This window comes from Etheostoma spectabile, chromosome 6 (genome assembly GCF_008692095.1).
Source record: "Etheostoma spectabile isolate EspeVRDwgs_2016 chromosome 6, UIUC_Espe_1.0, whole genome shotgun sequence".
In the NCBI taxonomy this organism is placed as follows: Eukaryota; Metazoa; Chordata; class Actinopteri; order Perciformes; family Percidae; genus Etheostoma; species Etheostoma spectabile.
The window spans coordinates 14150397-14174964 of NC_045738.1; the positions used below are offsets into that span (position 1 = coordinate 14150397).

Below are 24568 nucleotides of genomic sequence, written 5' to 3' on the forward strand. Positions count from 1 at the left end.
AGTTGTGTGGAGCTGATAGTTTTAATTAGCTTTGTAGCAACTCATTTGGTAATGGCTTCAATGTAATGGACGTTCAATTAATATCAAAAGGTTACGCACTAAAGCTTTAATTGTGTTCACTTGTAAAACAACATATTAATGCAGTAGGAGCTATCTGGGTACCTGTTTAGGGCAAATATGTAGTTAAACTTGATATTCTGATGTTTTGCTACCAGGCACATGGGCAGCTCGCTCAGAGTTTCCACCAGTTTGATTATGGCATCGTAGTCCTAAGAAAAGAGGATGCAGAATTACAATGTATTATTTACCAGGCTTGCTTTAATAATGTATATCATTACAACATTGATAACTAATAATTATTTAAACCTCAGTGGTCGTTTTTATTGCTATCTACATCCATATGGAAAACTTGATATGCCATCTCATCAAGGGTTTTGGTTCATCGTGACTCTTGCAGGCTCCAACATCTGTTTGCTTAATGTTGTCAACAGAAATACTTTCATAATGAAACAAAAAGTTTCATCATGTAACAAGTAAATGTATTACTTTGCTCAAACAATATAAGCAATGACAAAATGACTGCCCTGCAACCAATCAATTTCTTAATTTCAAAAAGAATTTAAAGATTAACACTCAAACAACCATTGGTAGTAGCCCATGACCTTTTAGACGTTCCATGTCTAGGTAGGGCGGGGCAATATATCAATATTATATGTCGACATCAATATATAAGGCTAGATATCGTCTTCAATTTTGGTGTTGGTTGTCTTCCTGGTTTAAATGGCTACACTACAGTAAATGTAATTTTCCGAATTTACCAGACTAACTAGCTGTTTGTTTGCCTTTACCCACTTAGTCATTGTCTCTACGTTATTGATTATTATTTATCAAAATTTCTGCTGTGTAAATATTTTGTAAAAACACCAATAGTCAACTTTACAATATCTCCGCAATATCACCATTGATGTAATTTGTCCAAAATATTGTGATATTGGATTTTCTTTATATCAGCCCTATGTACACGTAAACACACACCTGAATGTCCCTGTAGGACAACAGCAGGTTCATGACTATATCAGGTGTGAGCAGCTCTACGCTGTCCAGGCGTTTCTGGATATTGCTCAATTCCTCACTCAGGGCTTGGCCGCTGAACCTCTCCCGTGCCATACGAATCTCATGTCGGATCGACTCTCGGAAGTACTCACTGTAAGCACAAAGAGCAGAGAAGTCATAACATTTCACACTTTTACCATCTTAAATAAATCCGCCACCATGGAGGAAGCTGTGAGTTACAGCATAAACAAATGCATGTGTACATAATCTGAGATGGTAATGTTTTGGGCAAAGCACACAATGGTGGTGAAAGCCATGCAGTTGCAGATGCCTGACCTGGACTGAATTTGTACATTGTTCAGCAAATGCACCAGTGTCTCCACCAGCGGGGTCAGCAGAGGCTCCAGCTGGAAACTAGGCTGCATCAACTCGTTGATAGCAGTCATGATTGTCGCATCACAGGCAAACACTTTGCCCTGAGGTGACACCACGTAAGGGATGAACGTGTAACTTCCACACTGCTCCTGGAGAAAGATAATACATGCATCATACAACAAATAGAGTACAAACTGAGAGATCGTGCACAGCCACAAGAGAGCTGAGGCATCATTTGGCAGTTGTCTGTATTGTTGCTTTTAATGCTTAATGTTTAATTTCAGTTAAACTGTCTAATTTGCTCCTTAAATTTAAACCATTTATCTAACGGTCAAGAAAATAATCAGAAGATTCATCAATCATGAATATACTCATTAGTTGCAGCCCTGGCTAGATTAACATGCTGGGGCAAAAATCAACTGTGGACCCCTATTGACTCCATCATCTTACTCCCATTAACTATGTCACACACAGTAGAACATACAGTGCATCTTGATGTTCTTTTGCATAGAGCCACGGAGAACATCCAGCAACACTATTCTGAAATAATTGAGTCCAAGGTTTGCTGTGAAATAATGAATGTCCCAAAACTCAATTTTGCCCCCTCTTGAAGTCCATGCTGTAGATTTCTGCTTCGGCCTTCTCACTTCTGTCTGTGTGTGTGTGTGTGTGTTTGATCCCTTTTCTCTTGTGCCGGTCTCCCTATCAATGCGTCTTGTTTGTTTGTGTGTTTGTCTGTGTCTGTATGTCTTTTTTGTGTCTCCCTCCTTCCTGTATTTCCTCTCTTTGTATTAGAGTGAGACATTTGATCTCAAGGAAGGATTGTGGAAAAGGTGCACTATGCTTTCTTCGGTGTGTGTAGTGTACTTTTCTGTGTGTTGTCATCTGGACAAATGATTTGCACTTTTGTTTGGCTCTTTTAATCAATAAATTAAATGTGATCACAAAAAAAGACCCCAGATTGTAAATAATGCAGGATGTTCCTCTTTATGTCAGTTCTGAGACAATTTAAGTGGTGCATATCTTGCAACTTTTTTATTATTCCAATTATCTGCCCTGGGGCAGATTATAATCAATGGCTGCAGCCCTAAATTATGCATTAAGTTATTATAATAAACCAAAGGTATATGTGGATTGTAAGTTACCTTGACAGCCTGTAGATCATTATCTTGCTTGTAACAGTAAAGGATTATGTTATTGGTCATGCTGAAACTTTCTCTCACTCCAAGGTGGTAGAAAAGCGACGGCTGGCAGAAAGACTCACTCATCTCGACCACAGCTACATCTGTGTGGGAAATTTAGTAGGGCGGGTTAGTTTGCGTAATTGGCGTAGCTCTGCGTAAATGTGTCACCCAAATTTACCTACTACAGTCAGCATGTCTTCACTTGCCTGCGTTGTAGAAACTATCCAGAATGTCCGTGGTGCCCAGGGATATTCTCTCGAATGAAATTGTTTTAAAAACGGCGTGTGCGTCCGCGCAGGCTTCCTTCAGACATTTCAGGGATAAGTTCTCCTCAGTTTGCGGTACGGTTGCGTCCTTGTTAATAATGTATGCCACGGATACAGGTCTGGTCCGACTCCGTGGAGAAACGACCTGTTTACCCGAGCTGCTAGCGCTCAGCTCCATAGCCGTAGAGTCCTGCCACAAACTTCCAGCTGACACCCAAACTGGATCTTTCCTCTTATGCTCGCGCAGGCTCATTCGCCTGCGCTCCGAAGTGTACATGTTCTGGCTTATTCCGCAGCTGAAACCTAATGCATGTTCTTCGTAGTGACAACTTCCATTAAAAACGCAACCGTGCGGTTGCTTGTTTCTGTAATTCCCCAGGTGAGTCGCTGTCGCCGCCCCCGCTCTCAGTACGTATACCCCCGATCATTCCCGGCACTCCTCTCCCCTCGACCCGCCCTCCTCTTCTCCCCGCCCCGCCCGCTGACATTTTGAGACTGAAACTGTCTGCCACACATCCTCGACTCTCGCATGACCTCTGCTGTGAACAAAACTATCTTTCAGCTAAATTACATTTCTGAAAACGGACGGCACGGTTGACGTTTGTGTCCCAACCTCAATGCCAATTTGTTAATTCTTATTTATTTCTAATCTGCCTTTTAACATACAATTAATAAATAAGCCTTAGTATTTGTATCAGTTTCTCCAAAAATAATTCAAGTCAGAGCTGCGGACAGACAGGTGGACAGGCTGGGGTGTGAGCGAGATGAATCAGGGTGTTTTTGTCTCTTGCTTCACCTGTTGCCATGTCTCTATTTTGTTCATGTAATGCCAACACTTAAAAGTCAGCATGCTGTACAGTCAGTGAGCACTTCAGTTATTTAACTCAACATGGATTCATACATTCTTGTGATATTTCCTAGTCCCTTGTAGTAGCACTTCCAGTTCCAAGCCCAGACTCAGCTAAACCAACCAAAAGAGTAGCTATGCAGAAAACAGGATTTATAAACGCCTACCTGGAGAATGATTACTTTCAATTCTCAAATGCTCCTTAATTTAAATGTCTGACAAGATATTTTTATGGGGTTTAAAATAAAAAAAATGCAACTACACAAGCAGAAAGTAGGATTCATAAACACCCTTCTGGTGAATGATAACTTCCACTGATCAAATGCTTCCTAATCTAAATGTCTGATAAGATCATTTTATGTTTTTTTGTTTGTTTTTTTAAATGCAACTACACCGCTCTGATAATGTGTGCAACATTAAACCTTTGGAGACAATCCAAATTATCACCGTCTTTATTTACAGTACATAAATGAAAACTTACTTAACTTTTTTTTGGAAAATGTAATGCGGTTGGTTTCAGAACAGACAAAAAAAAAAGTCTAAATATACAGCATTTGTGCCAAGAACAACAGCATCAACTATTTTTCCCTGCACTAAAAAGCAAAAAAGGCAATGTCATTACAAGTTGTATGTCCGTAATGTTTTACTCTGACAATAAGCGCTGCTTTTTAAAACACAAACCTAGAGTTCACATTCCATGTATTGTACATCGACATATACAGCCTGGATTCAGACAAAACAAGAGAGAGATTAGTCTTTTGCTAAACTTTGTACTCCAAAAATATATAATTAACTATTGCGTTTAGCAAGATATCTATCTGGCACTGAGCACTTTGTATTGTGAACACAGTCAGATGTGAGATCAATCATGCATCACACAGACATTTCACAAACGACCTGAGAATAGGAAGTCTTCTTTGAGACAGTTGTGGCAGGTTTAAGCAAAAGTTTGGTAATTACAGAATATACAAACCAGCCTTGTTCCATTATTGTAATAAAATCCCAGATTTACTAGTTCAGTTCATTGCTCCATGAATATTGATGAGGTTATTCTAACCTGAATGAACTTGGGCAATACACGTTATGGGAACAATTTACTCATCGAGGCCCTCATCGTCTTCTTCCTCTTCCACCTTGGCATCCACCTCGCTTGTGTCTGAGAACTCGTGCAAGAGGACATACTCGCGGCTGCTGAAGCCAAACTTGATAACGTCTTTTTCTTTCAGCTCGTAATAGCGCTGGGCTTCAATGCGCTGGTTGTTCAGGTAGGTCCCGTTGCCGGAACCCAAGTCAATGATGTAAGGCCTTACCCTGCGGCCACTGGTACCGTCTGCACGTGTAAACTCCATCAGTCTACAGATATACAGACAGAAAGGTAGACATGTGTCACTCAAACAGCAGCAAAATCATCCAAGTGGAATGCAACATGGAGTGTAAATCAGACAGAAGTTGAAGACTTCTAAGCATACACCTTAGCTAATGATAGTTATTCTTACCTGTACTGAAATACTGCATGTTGCTTGGAGCAGGATGGATGGTCAATCGGGATATCAGCAATTTTTCTCTGCCTCCCCAACAAATAGGCACTCTGTCTGTGAATGTACATGACTGGAAGGGGTTCATCATTCTTGAAGGGGTACAGTCGCCATCTGCGCTTAGGAATGCGTGCCTCGGGTGGCTCGTTGTACTTGATCACAACCCCCCGGAATGTGTTTGTATCTTCTGTTAGAGCCCCCGACAGCGCAAAGTTGGGTTTCTCCTTCCCAACAGGTGGGTCATTTGGATCGTCAATCCCTCCTTCAGACTGTCCAAAGTCCTGTTCTTGGTTTTCTTCACGACTTTGGCGATTTTCTCTACGCCGTTCATCGTGCTGCTGTCTCTCCGCTTGTTGAGAGGCAAGTGCGCCTTGCTCTCTGTGTCTGTCTCTGCCACGGTCTCTCTCCCGCGGTCTGTCTGATTCCCACCTGCTCCGCCTCTCCTCTGGCTGGTCGTTCCTTCTCCTCCGCTCATCAGCATTAGCCCTATACTCCTCCCGTTCCTGTGTGTTGTTTGGTAAGAAGACAGTTAAAGAAAGATTAGTCCAGGACAAACTTGTGAAGTTATTTTTATACAGAAATTTCCATTAAAGAATTTATAATGTATTATATTCAACTGGAATGACAATGTTGAAAAGTGGCCTTGTTATGCCACTGTTGCATATGACACTGATGACTATGACGGTATCATTCTACTGGCACACATGGTAAGTTACTGTAGTTACAACATCCCATGAAAATACACAGTTTAAAACTGGTAATCATTAGACACGTAAGACAGATACTTATCGTAGGCAGGTTTCATGTACCAATACCTTTATGGTACTGTCGCTATGATATCTAGCAAAAATAATGGCTCTACACAAAGCAAGCAGAGCCGATCACTCTCAGACCAAGTTCAAACAACAAAACCATTAAGTTGTTAAAACGGATTTTATGTGTATTTATTCATACATTGTTTCATAATTGGAATGTTATAATATGTCAAATGGTATGATGTTATGATACCACAACCTTTTTAATGCACAACATGCATCCATTGTAATGCCAGTATCCAAATGGGTGTGAGGCAGTGAGATGTCAGGGGAACTCAGGTGACATACCAAAGTACCATACCAGTCCAGCAGCAGCAGAGTGTAAGATACGGAGATATATATATTTTTAATTTAAAATAGTGCCGAAATGCCTGTGAGAATCAGTGTGTTGGTTGGAAGAAGCGTCTGATGCCTCCATTTTGAGGCAACATAAGGTGGCTTGTGGCTCGGAGGTGGAGTGGTTGCCCCCTAACAACAAGATCGGCGCTTCAATCCCAATGACAAATGTCAATGTGTCCCTGAGCAAGACATTGAACCCCAAGTTGCTCCCTGGATGCTCTATGTAAAAAGCTGTCCAGTACCCGTAATATAGAATTACCCCTATAGCCACTATTCGATCTTTATCTTATTAATAATTTAAAACAGAATCACCCGCTTTATTTTGACATCAGCACCACGATGGGGAGGAGTGCGACTTCTCCGGTTTCTGGGGGATCTGCTGTCTCGTCTGGCTGGAGAGGTCTCTCTTTTAGCTGGTGAACGGTCCCTCGTCCTGGCAGGTGACCTACACGAAGAAAACAAAAATGGCGATTAACGACTTTAAGACATTTGCAAAATGCCAAATTATTGCCGTTTAGATGTAGCTAGTATGAGATGTAGCTGCGATTGGGCTAGCGGACAAAACATTTTCCAGCTCTTAAGGAGTTACTGGCCAACGCGTATGTTGTGTCTGTCATGGTAAAAAACTAAAAACACATCGAAAAAGCGAAGTGGCATGATACATTTTTTTATAGAAATACCTGCTCGTTCTTCTCCTCTGTGGACTTGAGTTGCCGCTGGATCTGGACCTCGAGCGGCGTGATCTCTGTGGCCTAACAGGGCTCACTTGCTCCTGCTTTATCTTAACTTTGGGCTCCCGTTCCGGAGATTCCCTTCTCTTGTGTCGCTTTTCTTTGGTCATTCTAATGTATATATACTAATCCAACCGTTATGTAACATCAAAGTCCGCCCAAAAGCATATACAAAACAAAATAAAACACAAAAATGTAGCGATTAAAAACTTCGACTGTTGTGCTCTAACAACCCACTTCCGTTTCCTGTGGTACGCTGAGAATTTATGCCGGTGTTGCGGCATGACAGTACCAATTTTACCTTTTAGTTCCGCATGCGTCTCGGTACCATAGCTCAGTACCATAGACCATAGACATTAAGTTTATGCCATAGACAATGAAAGAAAGCTCGGTACCTCGAATAAAGCCAGTGTTATTTAAATTGACGGGATTATTTTTTTTACAACAAATACTTGCATTGTAAGGCGTAAAATTGACGTAACATTTAAAATCACACTAAGTAAAAATCCCGCAGTCTTTGGTTGCGCTTATTTATTAAAAAACGGTCAACAAAAATGTGTGCAACAGTACAACAACCAAAGGGATATAAAAACGTATATTTATTAATCTTTGACAACAGCCTACATTTATGAATCCAAAAAAGGAACGCCGGGACGCTGTTGCCATGACAACGCAAACAAAAAGAACGAACTTTTTGTCAGCAGCAACAAGGATATTTCTGTAACTGAAGCCCAAACCAAGAAGCAAACAAAATGATTCCACCAGCAGAGTCTCTCCTGAAATACGAAAATCCAGTTTTGGTCAGCAAAAGCACAGACAGAAAATCCCCAAAGGTGAGTTTTTAGTAAGTAGCGCCACGCGAGTTCAGTTAAGGTTAACGTTACCTGGCTAAAGTAGTTGGATGGATCACCCAGTCAGGAAAGATAAATACAGGACATCAATACAGAATGGAATATAATATTTACAAACGGGTGTATTTAGCTAGACATGATGTGTGCCACAGCCAACTATGTAAAAAAAAGATCTTTCCTTCCCCACTTAGCCTATAGGTGCTTTTTGTATGTTTTCAGAAATATGTATTTGATTTCAAGACTCCAAAGAGTTTTCTGGACCCGATTTTCTGTCAGTAGAGTTCACATCATATCACCTCATCCTAAAAGTGTATTATTGAAACACATTATGCATGTCTATAATATGCTCTTTTAATTTATTTCTCAACAAGTGTCTGCACCCTACACGTAAGTTAACACGTAGCTTCTTGTCTAAATAACAAGTGCCTGGGAAAAAACGTGTTAAACCTCAGTCATTGATGTTTATTAAATTAAATATGTCAGCCTTTAAAGGCTAATGTGTATTTAAAGACATTGCTAACACTAAAAGACAGTGATGGCAGCTATAAAAAGGGAGAAGAAAAAAAAACTTATGCTGTGGACCTTATTGACTGCAGTTTGTGCAAGCGTTGAAATTGCAGTAGCTACTTTTGTTGTCTCAACACCTGCAAGACTGGACTACTGTTTTTACCGTTCTTTCTTATTTGATACAGCTTGGGTGTGGAACAGGTTTGTTAATGTATGAGTGTATAAAGCAGTATATTAAAGATAGTAGCCATTTAAAAAACATGATTTAATCAAAACTGTAAATATTAAGTTCATGTAATACATAATATCTAACAAAACATTTGTCACTACAGGGACGTCCTTTAAGAGTGAGCCCTCAGCAGCCTGCTAACTCTACCCCTGTTCCACCACCGCCTAAACCAAAATCTGCCCCTACTGATGTCACCAAGCAGGAAAACGAGGAGATACTGAACGCCATCCTTCCACCCAGGTATAGCTCGTCCTATCAACAGTATATTGTTAAAACAACTTCAAACCACACTCATTTATATCAACTTCTGCTATTGCAGGGAATGGACGGAGGGAAACCAACTGTGGGTGCAGCAAGTGTCCAGCGCACCTTGTACAAGAACAGATGTTATTCATTTAGAGGACCAGCTGGACATAAAGCTGCAGCAAAGGCAGGCCAGAGAAACAGGGATCTGCCCGGTCCGCAGGGAGCTCTATTCCCAGTGCTTTGGTAAGGAGGAGGCTGACACGCTGGTGATCACTGAAGTCACTATGGTTACGATGAAGACTTAACACACTGCCTTATCCCCAGACAAGCTAAAAGACATGGGTTATAACTAGTTGTGTGATCAATTTAACTGGATTTCTATCTGTATTTGGCTTTTTTTTCTGAAGACCATGTTCCTATATTCCAATGAAGGCATATTTTCCACCCACATCAATAATAACCTTAACTATTCCTAATTTTCTATTTCTTTAAGACGAGCTGATCAGACAGGTGACCATCAACTGTGCTGAGAGGGGTCTGCTGCTGTTGAGGGTCAGAGATGAGATACAAATGACTATCGCTGCCTACCAGACACTGTACGAAAGCAGCGTGGCTTTTGGAATGAGGAAAGCACTGCAGGCTGAGCAGGGCAAGGCTGACATGATGAAAAGAGTAAGGACATTTAGATATATGTTGACTTACAACAACCAATGGCATCACTGTTCATTTGTTTAATATGTAAAAAAAAAAGACCCAAAACTCTGAGATTTGTACATTTCATAGAATTGCTGAATTTTCCACTCATCTAAAGCCATAGAAATAGGTATAGGCTGTAGTTCAGTAAGGTATCCAGCAGAGAGCAGCACTTCACTTCAGTCATTGTGCTCTTCACATAATTGATCCCACATCTGGAACAAACTTACAAGTTTGTCTTATTACATACCTAGATCTCTGATCAGGAGGATGAGAAACAAGACCTGATGAAGCAACTGAGTGAACTGAAAGCTAAATGTGATGCCACTGAAAAGAGAGAAAATGAAAGGCGACAGCTGGAGGACAAGAAACACACTGAAGAGATTGAGTTCTTGAAGAGAACTAACCAGCAGCTCAAGGTGAGGTTTCATGATTACAAAGCAAAGACATTTTTTTAGATTTAGCACCAATAGAATCTGTGTTCTGTGTGTATGATGTCTTAATGTATTCATATTTGTCTTCCTACTTAGACCCAACTGGAAAAGATCATTACACCAAAGAAGTAACTTCGCCATACAAGAAATGTATTAAATTATATTAAAGAATGTAAACTTAACTGAGTGTAATAAGCAAATATTTTTATTACAGCATGGCATGACAAGTACAGTTCATTCAACCATACATTTCTCTTTAACAGCAAGAGAGCATTACACCTGTAAATGATGAATGAAATGTCATTCAAAAAACAGTCCTGGGTTGAGGGACAGTCAGGGACAAGGCATCAAGTGGCCACATGATAAAGACCAGTAAACACTGAGTTAGCATTCCACCTTCTATCAACTCTGTATTTCCGATAAATGTCTGTCCTTTTTGGATAGTTTAAATAAAGATTTATTACAAACTTTACCATGACTCCGCGTTAGTGCTTTGATCTTTTGGCCTTTCTGCCTTCTGTGGCTGATGCTGGGACCTTTCTGTTCTTGTTCTTGTTTTTCACATTGTGCGTTTCGTAATAGCGCACACCAATTTTCTTCACCTTCTTGGCACGGTCCATTGCTCTTCTCTGTACAGAGGGATTAAAAGAACAAAGAAAAAATTTGCTTTTCATTGCCATTCCTTTTACATCATTATGAGGAATGGACATTCACTTAACGCGTCAACCCAGAGATCTGTTTAACGTCAGAAAGAACAAACACTAGATACCTGTTTAGACGTCAGTCTGTCCGATTGGGTGGACTCCTCGTCCTCAGCTTTCCTCTTATTGCTCCTCTGGTTTGCATCTGAGATTGACAAATCTGATGTCAGTGCCTGGCTGGATCTCAATGTTACCAACCCAATGTGTATAGCTACAGGCAAATACTATACAAACCAGTACTTAAATACATCATTCCACCCGTAAGATGGCATGCTTGTGTGCCTTTTATTTTGTTTTGAGGAAATGTGAAAGCTCTTTTGGACCATAACCTTCCAACATATCTACATTCGGCACCATACAAAGTCATGACAAACATGTTGATTGACTACCTTTCTGCTGTGCTTGCTTTGCCGCCGCCACTTGTTTAGTCTTGATGTCTGCGAACGCTTTGTCAGAAAGTGCCTTAGGTATCCTGTCCAAAGAAGAATAAAAAAAAAAGTAAATCAAACAATGTACTCCTGTTGGGATCAGTTGAAATAAGCAGTGATTAAATCAGGCTCACATTATCTATACAACTGTTATTTGACTTGTCTTTGGTGTGTGGGCAGAAGATTAAGGACACAAAGACATGCAAAAGTAGAGTGTAAAACTGAAGACTGCTAGTCCTCAGGGGCTTAAAAGCTGGTTAGCGGGGACCTCCTAAAATGCATGGCATCTCTCTGCCAGACAACCTCATGTCGACTTTACTGAATAAAAAAAATTAGGGCGCTTCACAAAGCAAAGGAAATATGTAAGGTTTGGGTGAGAGAAGACGGACCGGATTGCAGAGAAGCGTTTGGATTTGGCCCGGTCCAGGAAATGCTTGTACTTCGAGATCTTCTCATCCAGCTCTCGAATCACCTCGCGTGAACTCTTGCTGCTGGTGGCTTTGCCAGTCTGAGCGGTTGTGGGCTCGGAGGGCTCAGAGGCTTCAGGCGCTCCATCGGCTGGTTCAGCATTGGTCCCGTCTTCCTCTCCACCCTCTTCTTCTTCACTGTCTTCCTCGCCATCAGAGCCAGAGAAGTCAGAGAGTTCCAGGTCAGGCATCTCCACAGGAACCAAGTCTTCCTCAGTGAACTCAGGTGCCACGTTGATCTTGCCAAAGTTCTGTCGCACATTAGACAGAATCTTCTGGACCTGCTCCTTCTTTCTCTGCAGCCGCTGCTGCTGTTCCTCATGTTCCTCCGAGACGGCATCTGGATTGTCCGGCTGTTCCTCCTGCACATTCTTCACCTCCTCTGAGGGACCTTCAACTGGCAATGGCTTGTCCTTGAAGAATTGCAGGAACAAAAGAACACAGGTTGACAACACAGAACACAAGTTGTTGTGGGAAAAAAAAACTAATTTACTGAAAACGACACAGGTGGAAAAATCAGTGAACTCTTACGTCTAGATCCCTCTCAGGCCCAGGGGGTTTCACAAAGAAGGGGATACGTCCTCTCTGCCAATCATTCAGCACCATTTTGGAGACTGTAGAGAGATCTGGCTCCCCGCCCTGCACAATGCCAAGAACACATTGCACAAGCTTAGGAGTGAAAACTAATGGTTCTCGTACACTTTGCTATTTAACTAAAAATAGAACAGATATATTACATAAGAATTTGCTGTTGCACTAAAATGGACAATTAAAATGCTTTGCATATGTGTCAGTGGACTGTAGAAACTGAATTGCCCTTTGGAGATAAATATAGCTATCTGTACAGCAAACAAGAAAAATGAAAGAGGAACCTTCAGACCTTTAGAAGTTTCCCAGTGCGAAAGGCCATCTTCTCAAGGAAGTCTTCAGCAGAGCTCCAAGTTGGGATGCGGTAGGTCTTCTGAATGTATTCTGGCTTGGCCCGCTCCAGTACTGCCGCAATGTGCTCCTCTGGGTTCCTGATCTTCTCCACTTGAACCTTTGTGAGGACGAGAGAGAAAAATACATGCAATCTAAGATATGAAACTGCAACCTTTCCGTTACAAGGACTGGATGGCCTAGATGTTTAACCTAGGATCTGGAAGATTAGTATCGGAGCGGATTAAGGCTTTTTATTTTAAACAGCTGGACATTAGCAATAGAAATTAGTTTCCATTTATTTATCCTTCACACTCCAGGTACTCAAGCTTTCAAATATGCCACATAATCAGTTACTTGGACACTGTGTGTCTGTTTTTCAGATGCTACTGTATTTTGGTGGTAGCAGAAGAATGCAAGGCACATATCACAAAACCTTGGTAGACAAAAGACAAAAATGAAAAAGAGACTTACTACTCCTTTCAAGACAATATCAGATTCACTGTCTTCTGAAGGATAGACAACACCAGGACAGTCAATGAGGAAGATGCGCCTCATCAAAGTGATGTACTGCCACACCTAAAAAAAAGAAAAGAAAGGAGATTAATGCTCTGTATGAACAAATCATTTCTGTTACATGTGAGATAGTAACTCTTTCTCTTCTCATAAACAAACACCTATCCATTCTAACAAAAGGAGATACAAGCGTCACAGCAGTGCTGTGGATTATGAGCCCATTAAATAGCATTGAGTATGTGGTGAGAATCAAAGACAAGGTGAGAAATAAAGGAGTGCTGGCCATAGGCCCATCAGATTCATTGGCTCGGCGTGTAAAAATAATTCTCCCCTCTCTTGTGGTCCAAAGTTCACAACTTTGCCAAGCATGTAGAAATAAAGATATTTTCCCTTTCTTTCCCCTTGACCATGCTGTGGACATTGGGGTTTTCAGACCCTTGTTCGTTTCCTAACAGGATAAGCAGCCCCTGAAAGAGGAAATTAAGGATACAAATGGTTGTTGTTCTTTCTCTTGACCCAAACTCCACTTAGATTTTCAGTTATATAGGTAAGAACTCAGAGCCAACTACTTCTGTTGTTGCAGCTAACAACAACTACCAAGTTAATAAGAGGAACATGCCTCTTTTCACCTCACATCACCTCCCAACAGAATCAAAGCTTCTCTACTTTTCACTCTATACACAAAAATACCATTTCCTTCTCTGCTCCTAGCCTTATTTTATTAGTAGCGTGTGTGTACTTCTTGTCAGATATTTTATTTTCATTTTCGATATTGCAGGCCTTTACATTGTTGTCAGTGTAAACCACAATTTAGATTCATAATTTTCACTTTTTGAAGGACCGTCCACGGCAGTGCTTACCAGACAGATGTTCCGTCTTTCACTTTGCTCTTTTGCATATTACAGGTTTAAATTTAGTTTGCAGGGCTGAGGACACTCAAATCCTACCTTTGTTTCTCCGGCAAGGGGTGCCACGTTGCAGACCTTCTTAGAGCGTAGTGTGTTGATGACGGAGCTCTTTCCCACATTAGGGTAGCCAATGAAACCCACACTTATCTGTTTCTTGTCTGTGTGGAGCTGTGGGAAGCAGAAAATTAAGTCAGAATGTTGTGTTTTAAGAAACAACAACCTTAGCCTGTCCTCGGTTCTCAGAGGTAATTTTAGATGGGGCTCTGCTGCTCTTTAGCAATAAACCAAGGGAACTTGTCATCACTCACAATGTGGTTTGTTCAAAACACATACCAAAGGATATCTTAAAAAGATTGTTTTTATGTAAGAAAGACAATTACGAAACTTTTTAAAATAGGAGACATTGCTATCTTCTATTTTGATCCCAAGAGGTAAACTATGAAGGCGGTTTCGAAACAGATTGTTCACCTTTTATCTCAAATTTTAGTGAATGTGGTCCAACAGAGAAACATTTTTACCCAAAAAAATATTATTCATAGTAGTTTTTTCTGTGTCTTTCTCATAACAACCTCTTTAAGCCCCATTACTAAAGGGGAACTATGCTGTTTTTTATGCTTAATTTATCTAAACTGAACAGCTTTGGAGTCATTGGAATGGTTATATGACTTTTTTGGGGTTGAATGGTGGTCGTCTCGCTCTCCCTAGCGCCTGTGAAAAAACACCCTTGCAACTTTCGTCCGACAGGCCGCCGGCCTCAAAAAGTATCCCGTCATATCAGGTCTCGTGGTGTAACAAATTGCTTCATGGCACTGCATGGATACATACGGCCATTCAGGAACCGGCTAACACTTGTTATGGCTACGCCGGCAAACAAGAAGCAGAAAGCTAGGAAAGCGTTGTCGGAGGAACAGAGAACGAGGAAACGGCAGACTGACGCAAGTTAATATAGGAGATGTCAAATATCTATTCAAAAGCTGTAGGAGGAGCAAAAGAAACGAGAAATCAGCTAAGAAATGGCCAAAACTGCATAGCGCCCCTTTGAATTCAACAAGAGCAGAACCCCTTTTAGATTTTTCATACTTTTTGGATCTTTTTAATGTCATGTTTTCACAAACACTTTGTGTGCCACAGCCCACCGTCACATTGTGATACAGACAAAGCCTTTTATCATGGTAAAGGTAATCTTGTCATGTTGGGATAGCCATATACATTTGAGTTTATCAATCGATTTGGAAATTTGATTAATGAACAATTTTAGAAAAAAAAACATCTAAAAAAGGAATGTCTTTGAGTTGAGTCCTGCTTATTAATTTTCAGCACTGCCCACAATTTCCTAATACAGCCACGTATATAAATTTATAGATACACTACTACAGTATTTACTATATATATATATATATATATATATATATATATATAGTACAAATTCGAAAAAAATCTCCATCATCTCACATAATGACATGATTCTCAAACCCTGTCCTTGTTTATGTTTAGACATTAAGAGAAAAAAGCAGATCTTTTATCGGAAAGAGGCATAATTTGAGGACTGTAGAGAACAAGCACTAACATCCTATATTATAGCTAGTAGTTTTCACAAGGATATCTATAAATGTGTAGTATGCTCATAAATCAAAGGAATTGCACTTAGTTGTAATATGCAAAGTACTATATTTATCAACATATACATTCTTCTGTTGAAGATAAAATTACTCCAGCAGTAAGTGAGTATATTGTTTTCTGCTCATGACAAGTCAAAGACACTTTGATCTTTGGAATTTGGAATGTGCTTACCTTGCCAAACTGCCTGAGCAGCTGGATGAGGGAGCCCTTACCAAACGAGTTGGTGAGGCTGGCATGGAAAGCCAGAGTAGGATATTCTTGGGATAAAATGGCGACCCAGCGTTTCTAGTTCAAAATTGAGTTTAGACAAAGAGACAGCCACACAATTTAATATTACGAAAAAAAATAGACACAATCACTCCCAATTAAATGGGAACCAAAGATAAACTGATTTAACATGTAAAATGTCTTACTGTGACCCAGGTGGGGACGAGGTCACACTTGTTTAGAACAAAGATCAGATGTTTCCAGGATTTCTCCTTCTTCATATATGCCTCAATGCTACTGGAGCGTGTTCCCATGGGATCACGGGCATCCAGCACTTGGATGACGACGTCAGATGAGTCTATGACCTATTACCAAAAACACAAGCCAGGAATGTAGAACGGCCCCATAACATGTCAGCGTACCACCTCTACATTAACACAATGCACAGTGCGGGAGGATGGAAAAGAATACCTTGTAAAGTTCTCCCCAGATCCTCTTGGACTGGCCCTTTTTGAAGATTTCATCTCGTACTTCCTCCCTGTTGCAAAATGGGAATTAAGAATGAGTATCTTTACCTTTAAATAGGAAAATTCAGCAACCATGCTTCGGGTCAGTTAAGACTAGCCATTAGTGGATTGATTATAATATCTTCTCAGGGTCTTACCGAACCCCTGTGTCCTCAGTCACTAGGTCTTTGTCCTTGTCTGCACTGTAGGTCAGAACTGAGGCCTCGGCCTTTTCTACAAGGTCCTTCACATCCCCCACCATGAGACTGGGCCTCTTCCTCTGAGCCTTGGGCCCAAACGTGGTCTCAAACCCCTCTGTGTCTAGAATGTGCACCTTGGAGTTCTGTGTAGAAAAAGAAAAAGGAATTAGACTTGCGGGTCAGACTTTTTGTTAAATGACCAGCAAGCCACGAGAGAACACCAGTCCAAATTGTTTTATTCTGTAAACTGATGAGACACAATACAGTAATGTTGTACTGAGACAAACAATATGCAACAGGAGGAAAGGTTTTTGACGGTGGTCCAATCGATTTTTATACAGTCCAAGTGGTATGCTCCTTCTAGGGGTTTCAGACAGAATCACAATATAAATGCATACAGTAAACAGAACACCCAAATATGCAACAACTTTGCCAATAAAACCACAAAGACTGTGCCAGGACTGATTAGGTGTTCCAATGATTTTAATCACAAGTCATACCTCTATTGCAACACTGCCATTAGGGATGGGGGGGATGGGGGGACAAACCGTTAGCAGGGTTTGTCAGAAACATTGATGTTTAAGGCTTCAGGTTGCCTGACGATCTGCCAAGATCTTCTACAGGACTCTCAATTTCTTTGAATAAGCATTTCCCTACTGAATCACAAACTCTGGAGTATCTGACTTTTGGAATAAAATCCAACATCCAAATCAAAGAGCACTGCGATGTTCTACTTAGTGTTAATTTTGTCAGACGAGACTAAATATGCTAACTTTTTTTTCCATAATGAAGACGAGACAATGACGAGTCTGCACCAATGTCCAAAAAGACTAAATTAACATGCATTTTTGTTGACGAAAAAGACGAGACTAAAATGTTTTGCATAAAATAAAAACTAAGATAAAATCTCTCTTCATTTTCGTCTACAATCGTTTCCACTTTTTCCTCATGAGATAGAACTAGTGCAGTGCCCGTTTGGAGAGTGTGCCTGTTCCAAACAGGCCAACTGCTTGGTTCACAGTATTTCTTCCCCCACTAAGCGCGGTTCAATCAGTCGCGGCTCGGCTGCGGCTCACCTAGAGATTTGGCATGTCCCCTTTTTTTCATCTAGCCGTCACGCATCCAGGTAGCGATGTGGCCCGGGCGGGGGAGGGAGGAAGCCCGCTTCAGCCTGCCACTGTTTTCAAGGAACGGAGTGCTGGCAAAGCTGCTCTTAAACAGCTTCCAGAGTGGCTAGAGAAATGTATGCAACTGCTGGCACCAAAACAACGTGCTGTAGAGCCCAGGAGCCCTGGCGCTTATCTAACGTTTGTCTGTGTACAATTGTATTTGCATGAAGGAGGAGGCTTGACATAAAACCATTCAATATGCATTTAGCAAAAGTTACATTCAACAAAAATCATTATGTGTCAAAAATCCTTAAGTGTGTTTTGTCAGGTAAGTATGACATTTAACCAATATTTGAGATGTGTGAAACACTATTTGACTGAAAAGGTTATCAGAAATAATTTACTTTAAAAAAAGACTAAAGTATTTTGACTAAAACTTGACTAAGATACCAGAGTTCTCTTTTGACTAAAACTAGACTAAAATGACGAGACTTTTAGTCAGCTAAAACTTGACTAACAAAAAACATTAGTTCTACTAAAATAGTAAGAATTTCACAAAATCAGGTCATGAATTTGCCCCGAAAGTCCCGCCCGTTGGTATATGAGGAGGTCTTAACTGAGAGAATGAAAATAATGCTCTGCATGAGCATGAAAACTACACTTTTCTGAGACACCGCTACATATATTTAGAATGTTTAAAAACACAACTGCATGTAATGAATGATAACACGGTGATTGCAATATAACTGGTGGTTTTATAGAGAGGCAAAGTCCCTCCCATTCACATTCAAAACGGCATCAAAAAATTATTTTCCTCTCCCTGTTCACTACTGTGCATATTTTTTCGTAAGATATGTAGAAATGCGTGAATTCGGCTCTCTATGGCAATTTATCAATCAATCACTAGTAGAGCTGTGTGTCATCCCCCATCTCTCTCCTACCTTTTCCTGTCTATCCACTGTCACTTTGAAATAAAAGGAAAAACAACCTCAAAAAAATAATCTTTAAAAAGATAAAATCTAGTGCTCTGGCATTTCAGAGGCCCGAAAACTGAGAAATTTGAAAACACTTCGGACCCCGTTTTGGTTTGGAATCTGCGCGGTTGTGTTGCAGTTTCAGTGGCCGTAAACAGAGAACTTTGGCAACACCGATGCCAACGTTTCGCCGTCTGATTGGGTCTTATTGGTCATGGCGTCTCGTTCTCTGAGACTACTAACTACCATGGGATCCGTTACCATGGCAACTAAGAGCAACAAGAAATTAGTTCTTCTACTGGAGCTTAAAACACTTGTGTGCTCAGAGTTTGCTTTCGGCTCAAAACTCCACTTAAAAAGCATTTAAAGACTTTGCTGTTCAAGTTAAGTTTTTTGTTTTTTATTTGAAGTTTCTTGTATTTTCATTTGTTTGTATTGTATGACATTTTATTGTGAAGCACTTTATGATTTTTATTTGTGAAAGGTGCTATACAAATAAACTTTACCTACTTTAAAATCCAAAACATAGCAATATAAATGTAGCCTCAGGCTCACAGTGGGTGAGAATTGAATGAGGATTAAAGTAAGGTCTGTTCATCTCACCTCATAAAATCCTAACAAACAAGCTACTAAGGAAAACAGAGGCATGATTCTCTTCTGCACCAAATAATATGAGCCAATTAAAAAACGCTAATAGCTTTAAATACCAGTATACGCATAATAAAATTCATAAAAAGGTGTAAATTCACACAACCAATGCACATCCCTGCTTCAGAGTCTTCCTTGGACACACACAGCCATTTAAACGGGAAACACAAGACAAAAAAAGAAACAAGACAAAAAGAAAAAATGAATATTTTTTATATTAAAAAAGAGAGTTCTGCTCTTTAAACTCACATGGGCTTTGACTCTATCATGCAAGAGAGACATGGGGAGTTTGCTTTGTTTCATCACTACACGATATGGATCCTTCTGTATTGCTCCCATCTCTTCTTGGAACTTCTGCAGGGACGACTGCTTAATCACACGGGTATTTGCTGAAATACAGAATAGAAAGTTGCAAAGTACAACCTATTTAGTTCACATTTCTGATCAGATTTATTACCCCTGTCTTATCTGTTATCCAATATTTTCTCACACTTACTGATCAGTTATATGAGGGGTACTAAAACATTGAAAGTCAACATTTAACAGACTTTCCAAATCTGCCATCACGGCAACGGATGACTAATACAATTAAGGGAATGTCAACAGGTTAACTAGTTGATTTTTAAACCAGACTATAAGGTTGTTTATCCAATGACATGTTTGTATTAAAAATGTACAGTGTACCTTTATATTTCCACTGTATATTTTCCCAAAATGCTGTTTGTCTAACTCAGTGTACGTTATATTGCTGTAACAGAACACTAAGCTATTGCTGCGAAAACAAAATAGAGACAACCAGTGAGTAGTGTTAAATAACCATCTGAGAAGTAACATGAGTATGCATTTTTTGATTTGATGCAACAGATGGAAAAATTGTGGATCATGTTGAGGGTGTTTGGTGACTTTGTAAAATGTAACTGCATTGCATTTGAATTACGTGCTAGTTCTCATTTTTTTAAACCTGATATTTTTTTTGACGGCCCTCGTGTCCACCATCAGACCCTTTCTCATGCAGTGACTGTTCTGCATTCTGTCCACCATCAAAGCTAATGAATCTATTGAACTCTTGCTAGTGATATAGTAATGATAGTGTTGTTTTATACTTGAATGGCCAATTATCTATTGTATCATCTTACTTAATAGCCGCAGTAGGCAGTGATGATTTCAACACAGATCCCTTGAAATAGGCTTTAATGTTGCCAACATTGTCAGTTTTTAATAAAGGTGGAATCTGAACATTAAAAACCCAAACACCTTTAAATTTTATGCAGGAAAACCTGTGTTTTTTTTGATATTTTCTTACTTTTAACCAAACACTAACCCATTCATCCTTAACCCATGAAGAGCCAAGTGTTACCCAAATTATCTGCACTGTCCCCAACAGCACCGCCCTCTCAAAAGTGTTGTTGCTGTTCTTGCAAGTATGTGCCACATTTAGTAATGGAGTTCCCCTCCAAAAAGACAGACATAGAAAATATAATACACTGACAATAACCACAGGCGATCGGTTTGCGTGCAGTTTAGTGTCCCAAATTCCACTTTTGCCATGCCCAGACCGCCCATCGGTTGGGGTTAGGCATTTGACTTAGAGTGGTTAAGATTAGGATAGCCGATTGGTCGGATGGGGTTACGTTACAGGGAATTTGGGACACTAAACCGCATGTATACCCAGCCGATCAGTGCTGTTACATACCCAACATATACAAAGGTAAGGAAGAGCACTTACCAAACCATTTGATGTTTGGTTCCACTCTGGCTACAGTCCCCGGAGACACCGTGGACTGGAACTGTAGAGGTCTGATGACCTGACCACGGTTATTACTGGAAACAGAAGATCAGTGCCAGTGTGAACATAGCATTTATTATTCTTTTACTCTGCCACAAATCTACCAATTAGCATCTCATTGGGGTTAAACAAATCTGTATAATTAATTACCATCTCTTCTTTTGTCTGTACATATTCAGACGCTTGATAGTGGCTCTGTCCCTCATGTTGTTCCCACCAGCACCCTTGGCTCGATCTGTGAAATACAGTCAATTTAACAATCAATTTGCTCGAGACACGTTGCTTTTCAAGGAACATCGGTTACTTCAGTAGATATCCTATAGTCAATTAATAATAACAACTGTTTCCAGACTTTAAAGAACATTTGGTCTAAAAACTTCCACTTGAAACAAACCCTTCCCTCAAAGTTTAACAACATTACTTCAATGTCAATTTAAAAGGCCTAACGTTACTAGCAGTAGCGTTAGCTAAGGTTTTAGTTAATGCTTTCCCAGTTAATCGTTTTGTGTTGACACAGTGCACACTTAATGTCACTGACTAGTTTACTTCAGCAAAGGTAAAGTACCCCAAAATGTATAGCAGAGCAGAATATTACCATGCTGGCAACTATTAGCATTAGCTGTAAACAAACCATAGACATATTAGCTCACCGGGGTTGCTGCTGGAAGTCGAGGTGTTTATCGAGCTTTTCCCTTTGAACAGAGGCTTCACCATTTTGACCACTTAGTCGGCAGAGCCTTCACCGGAGAGAAAAATGAAGAGAGGACACGAAGGTGTCTGAGAGCTAAGGTTTGGTTGATGTTATCCCCTTCAGCTCGACACTGTGCACCGTACACGTGTTGTTACGGTGAAGCCGGAAGGACGTCATCGAAAGAGCGACGGGACAAATCCACAGACAGCGACAGAACCACAAATCCGTGGATCATCATGGATCTGGATGTGTTAGCCATCATCAAAGGCTCATATTTCTCCAAATTCTTAGAACCAAATGTATTTTTTGCAATGATAAACCAAAATCTGTTACAAATTTATTTGATTATTGCATACGTCCAATTGCTTTTTGGATTGGAATGACATGAATTGAGTGTAAAAATATGAATTGTTATTTTGAAAATCAGAAATATAGCCTTGAATTCAAACGTATTTGGTTATATTTGGTCAATTTTACTTGCCTACATAAATGCAAAATATATAATATATGTACTTAAATAAATAAATAAAGAATAAATAAATGTCTAAGCACAAGTTTATTTATCCCTATTTATGTTTTGTTTCTAATATTTTAAGTAGTTATTTCAAGCCATTTTTGTTTATCTGTATCTTTATGTTGAGTACATGTCCAAAATGTATATTTTAATTTTTGTTTTTTAAATAAACATTGGGGTAAAAAATGACTGAATGTTTTCATTGTAGACAAAACTCTCTGTATAAAATACCTTGTGTAAAATTCTTAAGAGTAATGTATGTGAAATGGCTTCATCTAAACTTTAAGCAATATTAAGATGTATTCTAAAATAACTGTTTCTACAGTTTATTTTGATAAAACAGTGTATCAAATTATTTTATTTATAGAAAATGCATTAAATAGACCAGCTGACACGTTGTCTCTCTTTGAGGGAAATAAAATAACGCAACAGAATCTAGAGCTTAGTTACTGCTATTCTTGTCTACTATTTTTATTCCAGAAGAGGGTGCAATATAGTCTATTTTCAGGTATTGTTATACGCCAACATGCCTTGCTGAATATCTAAAGTCTGCCGTGCTGTCTACCTGAGTGGCCTAGTTCTGCAATTTGATATAAATAATAAGGGTCATATGAGGCATAAGACTTGAAAGGAAAATATGTTTTGCATTAAAGAGGCCTGGTGGTTAAATAAATGTGTTTTTGCTAAAATAAGGCAAGAAAAAATAATTCATGATCAGGGCTGTGGCAGGGATTTTAGATATACGGAGGTCATGTGAGTCCACGTTTCCCCTGTCCACCAAAACAGGATTTCTCATATAGTGTTTGTTTAATTTATATGTATTATGTATTTCTTCTTAACATATGTAGGTCTCACACTCTGATGAGGAAATACTAAATCTTTTTATCTTTTGTTGTCCTAAAAGTAACAATGACAACACCTCAGTGTCCAATAAAGGGTACTACCCTGCTTATGAAATGCAAAACATATGCAACTCAAAGATAAAATTACACATTGCCAATATTTAATATAACCGGTACAAATGGTTTAATGTTGTTGTTCCATATTAACTTGAAAGGAATTGAAATTTTACCCTGGCTGGGAGGTGATTAGAAGAAATACTCCCAGGACACTACCATTTTTATTTAACACAGAAGTGATGCAGGCCTATTTGACACCAGAATGTACAAAAGGCCAAGTTTTGTCTTCTTAGGATGCTGCTGCCTTCACAGTGTGTACGGTATGTTACACAAGCGTGGCTCCGAGCCAAGGTAGGCAAGTTCGTAAAGACTGGTCTGGAGAGGCGCCATCCAGTATTCAGTTTATACAGCAGGGAGACCAAGGAATGTTCTCTGTTCATTTTCATAGATGAAATAAGAACAGACCACATCAGCAATCCACTGCAGTAAATGATTTTTTAAATCAGAAAGTAATGTTTTTTAACCCTCTTTAAGCTGAAGCAAAGCAAAACATTCAATCTAAACAATGATTCCATTTTAAAATCTACATTTACAACAGAAAAGTCCATCAAACAAAAAGAGAGAGAGAGAGAGAAATAGGCTACTGCCAAGTCCTTTTTATTATCTTCAAATTCATTTAATCCCGAACGTTACGGCCGTAGTTGTGGCTAGACATTGTGGACCATAGATATAAAATGTAATTTCTTGTGTTGTGGACCCTTCCAAATCCTTACCATCTTTACCTGTTTTATGTAATATTTGTAAACATATATTTATGGATTTTATGCAATTAACACATTGTAACCAACCTAACTGAACCTTTCCCCAAATTGAAAATAGGGCAGTATAATAATAAGATTAAGAATAAGAATAATATAATATATATATATATATATATATATATACTGTGTATATATCTATAAAAACTTAAAAATGAATACATAGCTAAACATAAAATTAAAAAGACATAGATTTACAATGAACAATAAAATGAAGTAAATAAATTAATAAAATAAGAATAATACACATTGAATATAGTACAGCACACATTTATCACAACAGATTAGTCATTTTCACTGTAACTTCACATTTCTAATTCCTCTTCAATATCACCACTTTTAACAAATTCCAAAAAATAAATCACAGACTCAGAAGCTTTCTTTTTAAATACATATGTGACTTTCTCAACAGTCAAACTTCAAAAATGTAACCATTCTTAATCGTGTGCCTAAACACAACTTTCTGTTTGGCAAACCATTCCCAGCATTTAAGTGGCAGGTTCCCTGGCTCTGCCTTGATGTTGTATCAAAATATACAACCATATCTGCTTAT

General features: G+C 39.4%; 4 protein-coding genes across 6 annotated transcripts in view; 1 reads left to right on the forward strand and 3 right to left on the reverse strand.

Annotated features, from left to right (window-relative positions):
* The window catches only part of si:ch211-1i11.3 (mitogen-activated protein kinase kinase kinase 5), an 18658-nt gene extending 15368 nt beyond the window's left edge, over positions 1-3290 (reverse strand). The window contains exons 1-5 of one of the 2 annotated variants that reach the window (XR_004332261.1): positions 2819-3290; positions 2574-2713; positions 1390-1577; positions 1036-1204; positions 163-269 (exon numbers count right to left, since the gene is read on the reverse strand). Coding sequence is in view for 1 of the 2 variants with exons in the window: in XM_032517416.1 (XP_032373307.1) it covers positions 163-269; positions 1036-1204; positions 1390-1577; positions 2574-2713; positions 2819-3155 (941 nt within the window). In the remaining variant the exon portion in view is untranslated. The remainder of the gene's footprint in view (positions 1-162; positions 270-1035; positions 1205-1389; positions 1578-2573; positions 2714-2818) is intronic. The other variant, XM_032517416.1, reaches the window with a different exon arrangement.
* A 1106-nt stretch (positions 3291-4396) lies between these two features.
* Positions 4397-7409, reverse strand: snip1 (Smad nuclear interacting protein). Its single transcript, XM_032517464.1, has 4 exons — positions 7095-7409; positions 6727-6859; positions 5222-5763; positions 4397-5078 (listed from the first exon to the last, which is right to left on the reverse strand). Exons 1-4 carry the CDS (start codon positions 7253-7255, stop codon positions 4820-4822), a joined length of 1095 nt encoding a protein of 364 aa, XP_032373355.1. The 5' UTR covers positions 7256-7409; the 3' UTR covers positions 4397-4819.
* Positions 7410-7733: 324 nt separating this feature from the next.
* Positions 7734-10577, forward strand: dnali1 (dynein, axonemal, light intermediate chain 1). The gene is made up of 6 exons (XM_032517491.1): positions 7734-7978; positions 8836-8972; positions 9052-9221; positions 9472-9650; positions 9926-10090; positions 10202-10577. Exons 1-6 carry the CDS (start codon positions 7898-7900, stop codon positions 10235-10237), a joined length of 768 nt encoding a protein of 255 aa, XP_032373382.1. The 5' UTR covers positions 7734-7897; the 3' UTR covers positions 10238-10577.
* Positions 10295-21978, reverse strand: gnl2 (G protein nucleolar 2). Of its 2 annotated transcripts, none has more exons than XM_032517442.1 (16): positions 21744-21978; positions 21244-21328; positions 21034-21128; positions 19557-19696; positions 16535-16719; positions 16342-16408; positions 16077-16235; positions 15835-15948; positions 14083-14211; positions 13094-13198; positions 12582-12740; positions 12233-12340; positions 11624-12114; positions 11196-11278; positions 10875-10951; positions 10295-10734 (listed from the first exon to the last, which is right to left on the reverse strand). In XM_032517442.1, the coding sequence occupies exons 1-16, from the start codon at positions 21805-21807 to the stop codon at positions 10591-10593; spliced, it is 2205 nt and encodes a 734-aa protein (XP_032373333.1). In that variant the 5' UTR covers positions 21808-21978; the 3' UTR covers positions 10295-10590. The 2 variants fall into 2 exon arrangements, with proteins under 2 accessions (XP_032373333.1, XP_032373332.1); XM_032517441.1 differs by having other exon boundaries at positions 11624-12123.
* Between the last annotated feature and the right edge of the window lie 2590 nt (positions 21979-24568).